Source organism: Lactuca serriola, chromosome 2 (assembly GCF_051521515.1).
Source record: "Lactuca serriola cultivar US96UC23 chromosome 2, Lser_US96UC23_V15, whole genome shotgun sequence".
Lineage (NCBI taxonomy): Eukaryota > Viridiplantae > Streptophyta > Magnoliopsida > Asterales > Asteraceae > Lactuca > Lactuca serriola.
Window position 1 is genome coordinate 197,329,308 of NC_136409.1, and position 14,719 is coordinate 197,344,026.

General features: G+C 35.0%; 3 protein-coding genes across 5 annotated transcripts; all 3 read left to right on the plus strand.

Annotated features, from left to right (window-relative positions):
• The first annotated feature begins 1,607 nt into the window (after positions 1-1,607).
• On the plus strand, positions 1,608-5,303 carry LOC145088008 (FAD-linked oxidases family protein). 2 transcript variants are annotated; one of them, XM_079026185.1, is made up of 16 exons: positions 1,608-1,933; positions 2,034-2,136; positions 2,340-2,489; positions 2,585-2,677; positions 2,758-2,872; positions 3,070-3,130; positions 3,404-3,502; positions 3,637-3,733; positions 3,810-3,884; positions 3,971-4,079; positions 4,152-4,261; positions 4,338-4,400; positions 4,511-4,590; positions 4,703-4,833; positions 4,911-4,954; positions 5,057-5,303. In XM_079026185.1, exons 1-16 carry the CDS (start codon positions 1,656-1,658, stop codon positions 5,174-5,176), a joined length of 1,728 nt encoding a protein of 575 aa, XP_078882311.1. In that variant the 5' UTR covers positions 1,608-1,655; the 3' UTR covers positions 5,177-5,303. The 2 variants fall into 2 exon arrangements, with proteins under 2 accessions (XP_078882311.1, XP_078882312.1); XM_079026186.1 differs by having other exon boundaries at positions 2,037-2,136.
• Positions 5,304-6,710: 1,407 nt separating this feature from the next.
• On the plus strand, positions 6,711-8,933 carry LOC145088011 (myosin-binding protein 7-like). Its single transcript, XM_079026189.1, has 4 exons — positions 6,711-6,919; positions 7,109-8,331; positions 8,434-8,477; positions 8,558-8,933. Exons 2-4 carry the CDS (start codon positions 7,261-7,263, stop codon positions 8,667-8,669), a joined length of 1,227 nt encoding a protein of 408 aa, XP_078882315.1. The 5' UTR covers positions 6,711-6,919; positions 7,109-7,260; the 3' UTR covers positions 8,670-8,933.
• Positions 8,934-11,605: 2,672 nt separating this feature from the next.
• On the plus strand, positions 11,606-14,373 carry LOC145088009 (calcium-dependent protein kinase 20-like). 2 transcript variants are annotated; one of them, XM_079026187.1, is made up of 7 exons: positions 11,611-12,776; positions 12,864-13,007; positions 13,077-13,229; positions 13,365-13,480; positions 13,556-13,723; positions 13,819-14,043; positions 14,125-14,373. In XM_079026187.1, exons 1-7 carry the CDS (start codon positions 12,113-12,115, stop codon positions 14,197-14,199), a joined length of 1,545 nt encoding a protein of 514 aa, XP_078882313.1. In that variant the 5' UTR covers positions 11,611-12,112; the 3' UTR covers positions 14,200-14,373. The 2 variants fall into 2 exon arrangements, with proteins under 2 accessions (XP_078882314.1, XP_078882313.1); XM_079026188.1 differs by lacking the exon at positions 14,125-14,373 and having other exon boundaries at positions 11,606-12,776; positions 13,556-13,727; positions 13,819-14,026.
• The last annotated feature ends 346 nt before the right edge of the window (positions 14,374-14,719 follow it).

The following is a 14,719-nucleotide window of genomic DNA, read 5'->3' on the forward strand; positions in this document are numbered from 1 at the left end:
AACAGACATTTCGAAACCCTAAGCCCTTGTGAGCTTGTTTGAGCCTTTTGTGTGTGTTTTTGGTGCATATTGAATGAGAGGAAGTCTATCATTGTGGTTTGGTGTGGCTCAAACGTGAAGATCCGAAGCCTTCATCTCTTTTGCAAACTTATGGAGATATAAAGATCTTACATTTATGATTCATTGCTTTAGATATAGGTTAGCTTAGAGTTTTGCATGCTCTTGGGCCCATGGTTTTGGTTATTGTGAGTAAAAGCTACTCCATAGCTTATGATTGTCATATCTTGTCATTTGTGAGGATTTTAAGTCATAAAAATTGGATCTTGATGGTTGTTTTTCATCCATGCAAGGGTTTAGAGTCATTAAAGGATGTTAAGAAACTAGGGTTTGGTTGTCATTAAACGATTCGATCGCGATCCTGATCGTAGGATCGTGCGATCCTAGGTATGAAAAACGAGCCGGATCGCAAACAGGTCGTATTTGACGTAGGATCGCGATTCGATTTGATCATACCTTCCTTTTTTTGCAAATGAAATTTTTTATCACTTTAAGTCTTTTACCCTTTTGAACGAAAAATTAAATGTTTGAAATATTTCTCATGTTTTAAAATTATAAATTAAAATTATGTTTTATTTTGTGGGATTTTAGGATCCCGATCATGATCTTGCAAACCTAAAAATGATCCTACATAGGATCCCGATCTTGACAACCTTGACCTTAATATCATTTGTTAGGTATTCATATGAGATGAAAATCATACAATTAAAAGATACAACAACAAAAAGGAAAAAGAAAAAAGATCTATATGGTTCATACAATTAAGGTAAACATGGTACTTCCACCAATGAACTAGAGAGATCTATTATTGATCTCGTAATGATGTTTACAATTACATTGAGCTTCTATATAAGAAAATTAGACATAGACAAATGAAAATGCATCTAAAAGATGTGAGACTGGAACATATCATCACTCCTTGTTTGGTGCTTATATTATTCAACAACACAATTATGATATGTGATACCCTTGAATCTCGTCATAAGTAATCAATCTCCACAACTAAATGAGATGAGGTCGACTCGACAATGTTAATTTAAGCCCACATTCAATTTGATGGCTCGATCAACCCCTTTCAAACATGGGAGCTAAACTCGAAAGCTAGTTAGGTGCTTGCATAGCTCAAATATGTACATCAATATTATGATCAATAAAGCACAACCAATTAAATGTACATTAGAAATATACTAAATAAAACAATCTTGATTTTAGATCGATTTGATATATAATACATACATAAAGTTTGGAAAGCTCAATTATAAGATTCAGTTGAGCATTTATATATAATCTTGATTCTCAAACCCAAATCATTGAATGAATTCATATTTGTATGTATGTCAAGATTGATTGACTTTAACTTTATCGAACATAAATTACCACATGGAATGAGTCAATGAGATATAGTTCACCATAATACATGGTGAAGAGGGAGAAAAAATCAAAAAAATGGGATATGGTGGTAAATTGTTGATTTCGATTTCCATGTGCAATAGTTTATTCAATCATTGAAGTTGGTCAATTTCAATTTTCCATGTTAAATCTCATCATGGGTAAAGTGATTTACTTTATCCCAAAGATGCAGTCATCTCGAAAAGGCAATGGCTTTCTTCACTTGGCTCTCTCGTGCCCGATCGTCTTGTAAACCCAGCAAATTCTTTCAAAACTCCTTCGTTCAGTCCAATCACACTGCTCGATTTCAATTTCAATCTCAATCACGCATTCTAGAGAACACCATCATAGTCAACTCGAGCAACAGCAACAAACAATCATGGAGGACTTCTTTGCTTCCAATTGTTCTCGCCGTCTCCGGCGGATCACTTGCACTCCAGTTACAGAAAAACCCATCACTATGCGATTCCCCTAATCTCCAGGAAAGGTATTTCCGTTTTTCATCATCTTCATTTCGATGATTTCTGACTTGGGGCTTGGTTGTATTGGTTCAACTGAAATGGATTTTTTGAACCTTTCAATTCCAGAAGTGGGCGTATTGGGGGCAAAGATAGCACGGAGCGTGTTGTGAAGGGCTCGTATAAGCCAGTCCCACCCGAGCTCATCACTGAACTCAAGGCCATATGTCAAGTACTCTATCATATCGTTCATTAATAATGTTTCAAATTTCTTCCTGCGTTATAAGTTTGTTTATTGAAACCCTAATTACTTTCTATGGATTTTGTTACAAAACTATCACCAAGTATTTATTTAGCAGTGTTATTCAATAGAGTTTGTGAACTATCTTGTTACAAAATTTACACCAACAGGGGTGTTTTGTACTCGTTTAACAGGATAACATCACACTGGATTATGACGAAAGATATTTCCATGGGAAACCACAATACAGCTTTCACAAAGCAGTCAATATCCCTGATGTTGTTGTGTTTCCAAGGTCTGAAGATGAAGTGTCTAAGATTGTCCGATCTTGTAACAAACATAAGGTTGGATCATTCACACGAAATTTAATGCTAGTTGTATAAAAATGTATTAAAAGATATTTTGATTTGCACCCTATTAAGCTCTTTCATGTTCTCAGGTCCCTATTGTACCTTATGGTGGAGCTACATCAATCGAGGGTCACACTTTATCTCCTAATGGAGGTGTCTGCATTGACATGACCTTAATGAAAGTATGAAATACTCTTTCTTGTTGAAACCATGAACAACCTTGTGACATTGTTGGTTGATTTTTTAACATGTTGACTTACAGAATGTTAAAGCATTACATGTTGAAGACATGGATGTTGTTGTTGAACCTGGGATTGGATGGATGGAGCTTAATGAATACTTAGCACCTTATGGTCTATTCTTCCCCCTCGACCCTGGTTAGTTTCTATTTTCTACACTTTATATGTTGCAATCATGCATGTTGAAATGGTTTTTCCTGTCATTTATGCGCAAATTTAGTACATTTATCTCCCCTGTTTTGTATATATGAAAACTTATTCTAATACATTCCATCATTCTTGTTTCACCTTTATCTGTATTTGGTGATTAAGGTGTATACATTTATATTGAGTAGGACCTGGAGCAACCATTGGAGGGATGTGTGGGACGCGTTGTTCTGGTTCTTTAGCTGTTAGGTAGACACTTTGTCTTGTGTATTTATTATAAGACATCTTAAGAATGAAAATTGTTGCATTTAGTTTACTTTCAGTTTGTATTGCTAGTATCTGTTTCCTTCTTTATTGCTAGTATTGATTTTCATTATTTCTGCATTCTTACAGTCTTCACCTGCTTACCCTTCCTCCTCTTTACTTTCAGCTGTATTGGGAATCGTTGTTGTTGCTTGTTAATATTAACTGAATATGGTAATTTATGGTTTTAATTTTATGTATTTGAATTTATACATGTAGATATGGAACCATGCGTGACAATGTCATCAATCTCAAGGCTGTTTTAGCTGATGGAGAAGTTGTTAAAACAGCATCTCGTGCTCGAAAAAGTGCTGCTGGGTGAGTTTTAAAACTGTCATAATTCATTTATTTTATATATAACAAAAAGCCCATTTTTTTTTTTTTTAAAAATATATTGTGGTTATGAAGAAAAGATTATTAGTGTGGGTTTTTATATCATAAGAATTATGCAGATATGATCTTACACGGCTGATGATTGGAAGTGAAGGCACTTTGGGTGTGATAACAGAAGTTACATTGCGTCTACAAAAAATTCCAGAACATTCAATTGTAAGTTCATTCTACTGAAATTACTTAAAACTCCCTTTATATTTATTGCCATTATATGATAATGAATTGGTTGCAGGTGGCAATGTGTAATTTTCCTACAGTCAAAGATGCAGCTGATGTGGCAATAGCAGCTATGTTATCTGGCATACAAGTATGCTTCTTCCACTAGTTTTCAGCTCTGATTAATATTAATAATATATAAGTACTTTTTATTTACTTTGGTCCTGTTTTTGTCAGGTGTCAAGGGTGGAGCTGTTAGATGAGGTTCAAGTGAAGGCTGTTAATCTTGCTAATGGAAAAGACTTGCCTGAATTTCCAACTTTGATGTTTGAATTTATCGGCACAGGTATTTTAAAAAAAAAAAATCTTAAAATGAATAAATTTCTTTTAACAAGATTGCTAATTTACTGTTTTACAGAGGCATATACACGTGAACAGACACTTATAGTTCAAAAGATTGTATCAGAGCATCGTGGGTCCGACTTTGTTTTTGCAGAAGACCCACAAGCTAAAAAGGAACTTTGGAAGGTTAGTTTACCTCTTTAATCTTCTTGATGATTTTTTTTTTTAACTTTTAGTATCTTAATTGAATTTTTATTTCTAGATAAGGAAAGAAGCTCTGTATGCCTGCTTTGCAATGGCACCTGGTTTTGAAGCAATGACAACAGTTAATCTCTGTACCTTGTTTCTTTTGAATTTGAAACAATGAAATGTATGATGGTTGACCAGAAAAGTCAAAGGGTATCTATCTTCTTTTTGATATTTTATAATTTTCAGGATGTATGTGTTCCCTTATCACATCTTGCTGAAATAATTTCTAAATCTAAAGAAGTTCTAGACGCTTCATCACTGCTGTGGTACGTGACATGACATCTTTGGTCCATAAATGAATCTGTGTTTTAATTTTTTAGGTTATGGACCGAATTCATTGAAATATTTATAGTTTTTACTGTACACATTTGTTAACAGCACAGTGATTGCTCATGCTGGAGATGGTAACTTTCACACAGTGATTTTATTTGATCCAGCAGACGATGAACAACGTAAGGAGGCTGAAAGATTGAATAATTTTATGGTTCATGCTGCTTTATCAATGGAAGGTACTATTTTTTTTTTTTAAAAAAAAAAGTATTAGTTTGTTTAACTACATTTACATGTGAAATTGTAACCCTCTTAGGTACATGTACTGGAGAACATGGCGTGGGTACTGGGAAAATGAAGGTATATATAGGACTCGACTGTAACAAGTAGTTTAATAAGATTGTTAGCTAGTTAAATGGTCTAAAATGCCCTTCTTCATTCATGGGTTGTATTTGTTTGCAGTATCTTGAGAAAGAACTTGGAACAGAGAATTTGAGGACGATGAAAAAGATAAAGGCTGCTTTGGATCCTAATGGCATTATGAATCCAGGAAAGCTTATTCCACCTCATATTTGCTTGTAATATGGACCCTTGTTTATAGGTTATTACAAGTATTATACTTTACAACACATGACATGTAATTTGTAACAAAGAAAACTCAATTGGCCTTGGGGCTGTGTACTTTATGATCAGTCACCACTTTTGCATAGAGATTAGAACAATAATATTAAAAATAAGAGAAAAACACAAATTTAGCATAATCCTTTAATCTTATTCCAAGAAATAACCAAAACATTAAGAAATGACTCATATAGCCATTGAAATCCTCATGGTATTCGATTCTGTCATTTGGAGTTAGACCGATGAATTACGATTTCATCGAAAGTATATATAAAAAAAAAAAAATCAAAATTTGCCATTTTGGCATGATGAAATAACAAATGTCATTTGGCCTTCTGCCATTTTCTTTGAGACCCCATATACGATTTCCTTAATCCCATCTACAATCTCCTTACCTCAAATGAGATTGTATAGGTTCAAATGGAAACAAAAATAAGTGACGTTGCCTCTTTATTTCAAATAAAACATGAGAAATATATCATTACTCAACGATCATTTACTCAAACAAAAATAAATGACATCATTTTTTTTTTCAATCTCGACCTAAAAACAAACAAGATATATGGCCAAATCTAAAAGGTAACTAAGAAAATAAGTACTTTTCTACACTTTGCACTATAAATAAATAGATAAAAATAAACCATTTATAGTTACCAATTCAAATTAAACGTGGTTGAAATTTAACTTATTATTATATATAAGGCAGTAGGGCATATCACAAAACATTGTGGTTAATTGGTTATTCTATATACATGCTCGTATGTATAACATGATAAAACATAAATACATAATCATTTCAAATAAGAGCTATGAAAGTGATGAGTATGTATCATACGTCTCCTGAGTTCCGTATTCTACACTCCCCTGCACGAGCATCCAACCGTTGAGTTACAAAAAGCTGCAGTGTTATGTTGCACTTTGCTTTCTTTGTGCTCCTCCTTTCTTTTCATTTACTTCTGTTTTTCAAATAACGTCATGTTAAAACTGAAAGAGAAAACTCAAGTGCCTTCCAAACTATCTTAAGAACTTTGGTAGACTTGATTGCTATTATACAGTCTAATATTGATTTTACATAAGTTAAATTAAGGCTTTTATGTAAGAGTTCTTGAGATTATGTCATGTGTTAATCATTTTCTCCGATTAATTTGACATTTGTTATACTTTAAAATCAAATTGTTTATGCTCATTATTTATTGAAGTAGCTATAGAATGTAGTAAAAACGTTTTGAATTATTTTATAATCAAAACTATATCTTTAATTATATAGTATAAGTTTGCACATATATCAACATATATACACGTTCCAAAATGAATAAAATTATTGTATTTTAGAAACATTTGAAGGAGGAAAAAGTTAGTTGTAGACTTCGACTGTCCGACAGCTAACCCACGAACACAGAATCAATCACTATATGCAGTCCCACCACAACTTCTTTACATATCCGAAAGTAATATTTTTTATTTTTCGAATATCCAAAAGATATTTGATAATAAATAAAAAAAAAAATTAAAAAACCTAGGGTTTCGTATTCTCTCAACCATCTAACTTCCAATTTTCCCCAATCATTTCCACGATTTTCACGAACGAATTCGCTCCCGCTTTTTCCTCCTACATAAAACTTTTCAGCAAATTTCGTCTCTGGCTATAGGCGCAAGTGCCGACCCCCTACGGGCCCTTGATTTCCGCGTGAAAAATCGTTCAAGGTAACATTATCTTCTTCAATTAGATCAAGAACTTATCGGATTATATGCAATTGTAATGGTATTTCCTTTTCAGTAACAGCTTGTGATTGTGTTGACCTTAATTTGTAGTTAGAAACGTACGTGCTGTTAAATTCTTAATCATGATCGCGATTGCTCTATGTTTTGATTCAAGTTGTGTGATAATTACAGGGTCCAGTTGTCGTTTACTTTTATCTGTAGACTGATAATTCGCCGGGGAAGTGAAACTTTGTGTACTGTAAACGATCGGGCTCAGGAATTTTCGATCGGTAGGTGTTTTTTTTGTTACTTCTAGGCTGATTTGATGAACACCTGCTCTGAATATGGAATCTGAGATTGAGCAGCCTGCGGCGACTGTAGTCAAATGGTGTGATTGTGGATCTGATTGTTGTTCTGCAAAACTTGACAATATTGGGCCATGGATACGTACTACTAAAAGAAAAGTTGATGAGATAGATGACAATAGATTCATCATACCTGGTCTTTCAATTCCACAAGTGGCTCGTGTCGACATTGGAAATGAATGTGCTGCTCTTCGAGAGATGGTTAGTAACCAACAACAAACAATTCAAGATTTGTCAGATGAACTAGATGAGGAAAGAAATGCAGCTTCCTCAGCTGCTAACGAGGCCATGTCAATGATCTTGAGGTTACAGAGTGAAAAAGCTGAAATCCAAATGGAAGCCCGCCAATTCAAACGCTTTTCAGAGGAGAAGATGGCTCATGATCAAGAAGAGCTCATGGCAATGGAGGATTACTTGTACGAAAAAGAACAGACCATACAAGCTTTGACTTGTGAGATCCATGCATATAAACACAGGATGTTGAGTTTGGGTCTCACAGAATCAGAAATAGAAGGGGACAACAATGGTTTACCACTCATTAATAGCAGTGAAGCAAACTTAGAGACCCAATTTGAGTATAATTACCCTCCTCTAAAATGCAGTGTGAATGAACATCATGGTGATACAGAAGTTGAGAATGAAACAGCTGATATAGAAGAAAGGATTGATGAATTGGAGAGAAGTCCTAAGCATAGTCCAGTACGTGAGATCTATACTGTTGACACTGTTCGTAATGATGCATCTTTTGATTATGATCCGAAGGCTAATCTTGCTACATATGATGATCTTAATGCTGCTAGAAATGAGTCATCATATGGTGGTATTGCGGATACAGATGTTAAGAAGTTGTATGCAAGGCTTCATTCACTTGAGGCAGATAGAGAATCCATGAAGCAGGCACTCATATCCATGAGGACTGATAAAGCACAATTGGTATTGTTGAAAGAAATTGCTCAACATTTGTATAAAGACATGGCACCACCACCAAGCAGGATGCCTGTTAAGAAGCCATCCATATTTAGGAAATTTTCCTTTATCATGTTGTTCAAGGTAATATTAGATCTTTCTACAATTGGTTAAACATCTTTTTAGTTTTTAGCTCTTTTGGTGAAACTTTTACTTACATTTTTCATCTTCATCTCTTTTGGTCAGTGGATTGCATCATTTCTTTTTTGGAGGAGAGCACATCGAAGCAAGTAAGTTGCATTCCCTGTCTTGTTCTTCCATTATCTTTAAGTGTTTTATTTGCTCAAAATCACAACATTTTTTTTTTCAGATACATGTTTGGTATGTCGGTGAATAATGTGGGCTTGCGAATGGTGATAGACAAGGGACCTCAGATAGGGCAATGGAGGTGTCTTTCAAGAACGCGGTTCTTGAAATATTGATCTCTAGTTTGGAGCTTAAACCTGGTTTGAACATCTACATCACACTTTGATTTTTAGTTTTTTTTCTTAGAAAAAATTCCGATTATTTTCTTCTTATGGTATTTCTTGGTGAAGTGGGTTTGCATATGATTTGTTGAGAATTGGAGTGGTTTACATGTTGATTAGTGTTGTGGATACATATGTAGTGGTAGGAGATTGCTGGCTTGTAAGATTGCAATGTTTGATGCATGAATATAATGTGGAAATTAGCTTGTGTTTGTTCAATTGGATTCTTGGAAATGTAAAAGAGGGGAGATTAAAGGGTGAGTTGACATCATATCATAATAAATATACAAAAGTGATCGCAGATTTACATCATTCATAAAGGGTATGAACGAAGATTACCATTTTTATTTGAAGGGACTTTGCATACTGTTCTAACCAATCATGCTGTCTTGTGGGAAATATTGGTACTCACTCTTGACTGGGCACCTCTTTCTTTTGTTCCTGATTGAACATGCTAACAACGATTGTGGAAAACGAATAGGATTGAAATAACAGTCAACCTAGATACCAACAAACAATATTCCAAAAGAATATTTAAACAATCAACCAAATATAAATAAATACTAACATAAATTTGTTTAGTTCCGCTATCGATATATATTGTATGTCCATAAGACAAGATGATATCTTTTTACTCTAACGAGAACCAAAACCGAGAAATTACAAACATCAAACAAAATACAACGTACTGTAACCCTGCTAAATCGCCAATCGAACGTGATTACAAACTATTTATTGAGCCTTCTAAATCAAAACAAATTGCCTCGATAAAAGACCCTGAAGTAATCAATCATTTAACTAATAAACTAGAACTCTAGGAACCCTAGAGCAGACCGGTCCTCAGCATGACTGATTGATCAAGTGGGAGACACATGTGTTCAAGGTAAGATGTCAAACCCTGGTCCATTGAAGGTGATGAAGTGGTAAATTTTTATGAGATTGTATGCAGAGGATTTGTCCGCATGTTTGACCTCATAATTCCATCGGGATCTCTCTTGGTTCATGCAAATTAAAAAGGAAAATCATCAAAATTCAATAGGATGATGAAGGTAGCATTGGTTCTCGAGTTACAATCTCAAGTACTTCACATTTGCATATTAAAAGCAAATGAAATACCAGATATTGTGCCGAATTGAGTATATTTTTGTTTGTGGAATAATTAGAACAGAGAAAAATATGACAATAATTCCAAATAAAGTATGTTTCTTGATACTTGAATGCGTTTATAAAGAGAAAAATGCTTAAGCACTAAATAACTAGACTTATCTCTTACTTACAAACTACTCCTTAGACTTTTAACGTAGGTTGTTAGAAAATTCCTAAATCTCAACTTTGACTTATAATAAAATCAACCTTTATTTTAATTACAATAGCCATGTCATTTAACTGAGCTCGAATACCATACCTTGGATAATGAACCCGTATCCACTCTAACCTTTTTGAGTCGATGAAGTCTTTCACACCAACCAAAGGCCTAACGAGTTTAACTAACTTTTTCATGATCTCTACTAAACCTTTCGCTACCTTAGCACGCTTATCAGACCATGTACAAACCCTATATACCTGTGTTTTGGCAAATGCTCTTAACCGTACACATACGTAAAATGTCGAACCATGTGATCCTCTACCCGATTAAACCAAAAGCCCTTCCTGTTGAGCCCTTGAGTTTCATCTATCGAGATCATCGTGAATAAACGTCCTATGTAGCACGACGGGTGAAAGATTTTCTTTGTACTCAACCACCCACCATTGATAAAGGGGACGACTTGAAGACAACCAACATAACTCAGGGAGCAAGCTTGGAATAGTAACCGCTAACTAGAAGTACACGTAGGACATGAAATGGCGTTTTCTATGCATGTGTGGCAATAAAACCTACTACTAGGAGTTAGTCTACTACAATGGCTTAGAGGTCCAAAAAGCACGCAAAAAAAAAAAAATCTTTAAGCCCTACAAAGCCAAATATAAACATGAGACCTTTTAAACAAAAAAAGAAAACTTTGTTATGCTACCGTATAATTTATCCCATCAATACTATTGCATAGTGATGTTTTTATTAATCCAAAACGAAAGTAACAAACATTGATTTGATGTGTTCAAGAACAAACCAAAAATAAGAGTGGGTTCGTCAAATTATAGGATCATGAGTCGTATTAAAAATACTTACTTTTAGTTTGATTGAGGTGTTTCAAATTTTTGTATGGTTGAATCTCGTTTTGCTCGACCAAGCGCATATGAGGATGACCCATACACTAACCCTGCCCTAATTCCATAAAAATGGTGTAAGAATTAGACAATCTCTATCAGTGGTGGTAGTAGGGAGGACTGTTTTCGATGTTGACCTCCGACATTAGAAAAAAGAAAATAACAAATAGATATTGTAAAAATTGTCTTCTCGGTATGACTAAGTGTGACAATTTATGACACGGCACGACAAAAATACACAACAAGAAATGAAATTGGGTCGGAACTAAAATTTGAATTCGTATTCGTGTCAAGTGTAAAAAACATGATGTCGTGTCGTGTCGTGTTCGTGTTCAAAATTTGACACGAAATGGACACGATTTAGCATTTATTTGTCGTGTGTGTTGTGTTTATCGTGTTATACATGATTAAGTATTAATTAAATAACTAATTATTATTTTATGTTATCTTTGTCGTGTGTGTCGTTTTATAATTGGTTCGTTTCCGTTTTAGTTAAAAGAAACACGACATCGTATCGTGTCCTGTTCGTATTACATAAAACTTTATTGTATCGTGTTAGACAAAAACACGACACGATTGTCCGATTTGCGAGCCCAAGGTATCACCCATACGTGTAGCACAAATAAACAAAGAGGTTAAAATTGCAACAAAAAAAAATAGTCCAAGGGTTGTTTCTACAAATCACTCTATCCATTCTTCATATCTCAAACGGATATGGACTTGGTGCCATCGATTTCTCCTAGTCAACTCAGGTTCTAAGTTCTAAATCGATCACAATTTTAACCATCTTCTCCATGTTTTCCTCCTACATTTTATTTTTCTTTCCCCACATATCATTTCTCTTTCAGTTCCCAATTTGACGCGAATTTTTTGGGTTTCTGACTTGTTCTGTTTCAATTTCTACATAATTTAATCAATGGCTTTTATCATTCCATTCTCCGTTAATTTTGAGAGTTCCATATTCAATAAGAATTTACAGGGACCACGAAAGAGCCTGAGATTGATAATTCGTCTAGTAAAATTACACCACTCACCTGCGGTATTGGGCTTATTGCGTAAGATCGAAACGCAAAACTTCCTTCTCAACGGCATTGCCAAATTATCAAATTTGCTAATTAAACAAGAACATCCGATGCAAATCTACACATCGATATTGAATCGGGGTAGCTATTCGGGTTCTGTATAAATTTGGAATGGGAAACAAAAACGCCGCTCCCGCAAAAACTGGGTTTTTCGAATCGATTTTAGGGGGGCCTAAGAAACGGCAGAAGACTAAGAAAAATAGGAAGAGTCGCAATGCCAAGGGGTCGGACGTATCACCGGAAGTCTCTAGTGGTGGATCTCAACATGGATCCATATTGCAGAGGAAAACAGGGAACATGAAGGAGCATTATACATTGGGTAGGGAATTAGGGCAAGGTCAATTCGGGACGACGTTTTTATGCGTGGAAAAGAGTACTGGAAAGGAATTCGCTTGTAAATCGATCGCCAAGAGGAAATTGGTAATGGAAGAGGAGATAGAGGATGTTAGAAGGGAAATACAGATAATGCACCACATGGCAGGACACCCAAATGTGATCTCCATTGTCGGCGCTTATGAAGATGCGGTTGCGGTTTATCTTATCATGGAGCTTTGCGCCGGAGGGGAGCTATTTGATCGGATCGTAGAACGAGGGCATTATACAGAGAAGAAGGCAGCTGATCTGTCTAGGGTCATTGTCGGGGTTGTGGATGCATGCCATTCTTTAGGTGTTATCCACAGAGACTTGAAGCCTGAAAATTTTCTCTTTTTCAGCGAGGAAGAAGATTCGCTACTTAAATCAATCGATTTCGGGCTTTCCGTCTTCTTTAAGCCAGGTATTTGAACCTAAAATAGTCCTTGATCAAAATAAACACGATTAAAGAAGAGATTTTTAATCTATATTTAGTGTATCATCGATTCAGGTGAAAAGTTCACCGATACAGTCGGGAGTGCTTACTATATGGCACCTGAGGTCCTGAGAAAAAAATATGATCAAGGGTGTGATGTCTGGAGCGCTGGTGTGATCATATATATACTACTATGTGGGGTCCCACCTTTTTGGGATGGTGAGTTGTGTTTAATGTTTCTGTAATAAGTAATAACCCGACCCGAATCTAAAAGGTGGTCTGAAACAGAAATGGAAGCTGGGATATATCAGCAGGTGTTGAATGGTGAGCTTGACCTTGAATCAGACCCATGGCCAAGTATATCTGAAAGTGCAAAAGATCTTCTTAGAGGAATGCTCGTAAGAAATACCAAAAAGAGGATGACAGCAAGTCAAGTTCTGAGTGAGTATCAACTATTTAAACTCTCCAATTTCTTTGGATATATATATATATATATATATATATATATATATATATATATATATATATATATATATATATTTTGAGTTTCCAATTCTATATTCTCATGTAATGTAGATCACCCATGGATTCAAGCTGATGGTGTTGCTCCAGATAAGCCTCTTGATACTGCTGTTCTATCTCGCTTGAAGCAGTTTTCTGCCATGAACAGAATCAAGAAGATAGCCATAAAAGTAAGTTTTATTATATATAGTATTATGTTTACCATTTTTGCTTAAAGATTAAGATTAGTTTAGTGATTTGAACAGGTTATTGCTGAGAGTCTATCTGAAGAGGAGATTGCTGGATTGAAAGAGATGTTCAAGATGATGGACACAGATGGCAGTGGTCAAATCACATTAGAGGAATTAAAGGAAGGGTTGGTAAAAGCAGGCGCCAACTTTAAGGATTTAGACATGAACAAACTAATGGAAGCGGTAGGTAATTCACATTAACTACAATAATTGATTAATTTCCATGAACGCCTGCAAAACTGTAAAAAACCCTAAATCGAATCCAAATTAAATTGCAGGCGGATATCGACAACGATGGAACGATAGACTATGGGGAGTTTACAGCAGCGATGCTGCACTGTAATAAAATCCAGAAGGAGGATCATCTGTTTGCTGCTTTCTCGTATTTTGACAAAGATGGGAGTGGATACATCACCGTAGAGGAGCTTCATCAGGCGTGTGAGAAATTTGGTTTGGGTGATATACCACTTGATGAAATCATGAACGAAGTCGACCAGGACAATGTACACACATGTTCTTTTTCTTCAAACTTATCATCTTTCTGTGACTCAATTTGTGACAGGTAACCTCTTTTGGTGTTATAGGATGGGAGGATCGATTACAGTGAATTTGTGGATATGATGGAAGAACGTGATTTTGGGATGAGCATCAAAACTTAAGAGGAACGTCTTCATCATTATAGTTAGCTTTATAACCGGATTATGTTAAATTCTTATAGGTTTTTTTCCTTTTTTTTTTTTTTAAAATTATTCTTGTTAAAAAGTTGAAGTGTAAATCGTCCATATGTAATTATATCTTTATTTTAATCAAAATAAAATAACCTTGGTTATTAAGTCCCTGACTTTTGAAAATACATAGACTATCCATGTAAAAAAATAACAATGACACTAAGAAATGACTTACGATAGGTTGTTTCGGGGAAAAACCGATCCTAAACCTAAAAATTCAAGATTCAGCTTTTGAAACCTATTGGGTTAATGGGTTTGGTTTTGGAGTGGGTTTGGTTTTTGGTTTTGGCATTGGTTTTTTGGTTTCAACCCATAGGTCGTTGGGTTTTAGGTTTTAACCATGTGTTTTTTGTTTTAATCCATTTTCCAGCAATTACGATTTATTTTTCTAATTACAATCTAAGCGTCTTAAAGGTAGATGAAATTAATTTGCTTTTCTAACATATATTAC

Coding starts and splice junctions, on each gene's coding strand:
- LOC145088008 (XM_079026185.1), top strand. CDS start 1,656: ATGGCTTTCTTCACTTGGCTCTCTCGTGCCCGATCGTCTTGTAAACCC. Junction 1,934..2,033: donor TCCCCTAATCTCCAGGAAAG/GTATTTCCGTTT, acceptor TTTCAATTCCAG/AAGTGGGCGTATTGGGGGCA. Junction 3,131..3,403: donor TCTGGTTCTTTAGCTGTTAG/GTAGACACTTTG, acceptor TTATACATGTAG/ATATGGAACCATGCGTGACA.
- LOC145088011 (XM_079026189.1), top strand. CDS start 7,261: ATGGAATCTGAGATTGAGCAGCCTGCGGCGACTGTAGTCAAATGGTGT. Junction 8,332..8,433: donor CCTTTATCATGTTGTTCAAG/GTAATATTAGAT, acceptor TCTTTTGGTCAG/TGGATTGCATCATTTCTTTT. Junction 8,478..8,557: donor AGGAGAGCACATCGAAGCAA/GTAAGTTGCATT, acceptor TTTTTTTTTCAG/ATACATGTTTGGTATGTCGG.
- LOC145088009 (XM_079026187.1), top strand. CDS start 12,113: ATGGGAAACAAAAACGCCGCTCCCGCAAAAACTGGGTTTTTCGAATCG. Junction 13,008..13,076: donor GGTCCCACCTTTTTGGGATG/GTGAGTTGTGTT, acceptor GGTCTGAAACAG/AAATGGAAGCTGGGATATAT. Junction 13,230..13,364: donor GACAGCAAGTCAAGTTCTGA/GTGAGTATCAAC, acceptor CATGTAATGTAG/ATCACCCATGGATTCAAGCT.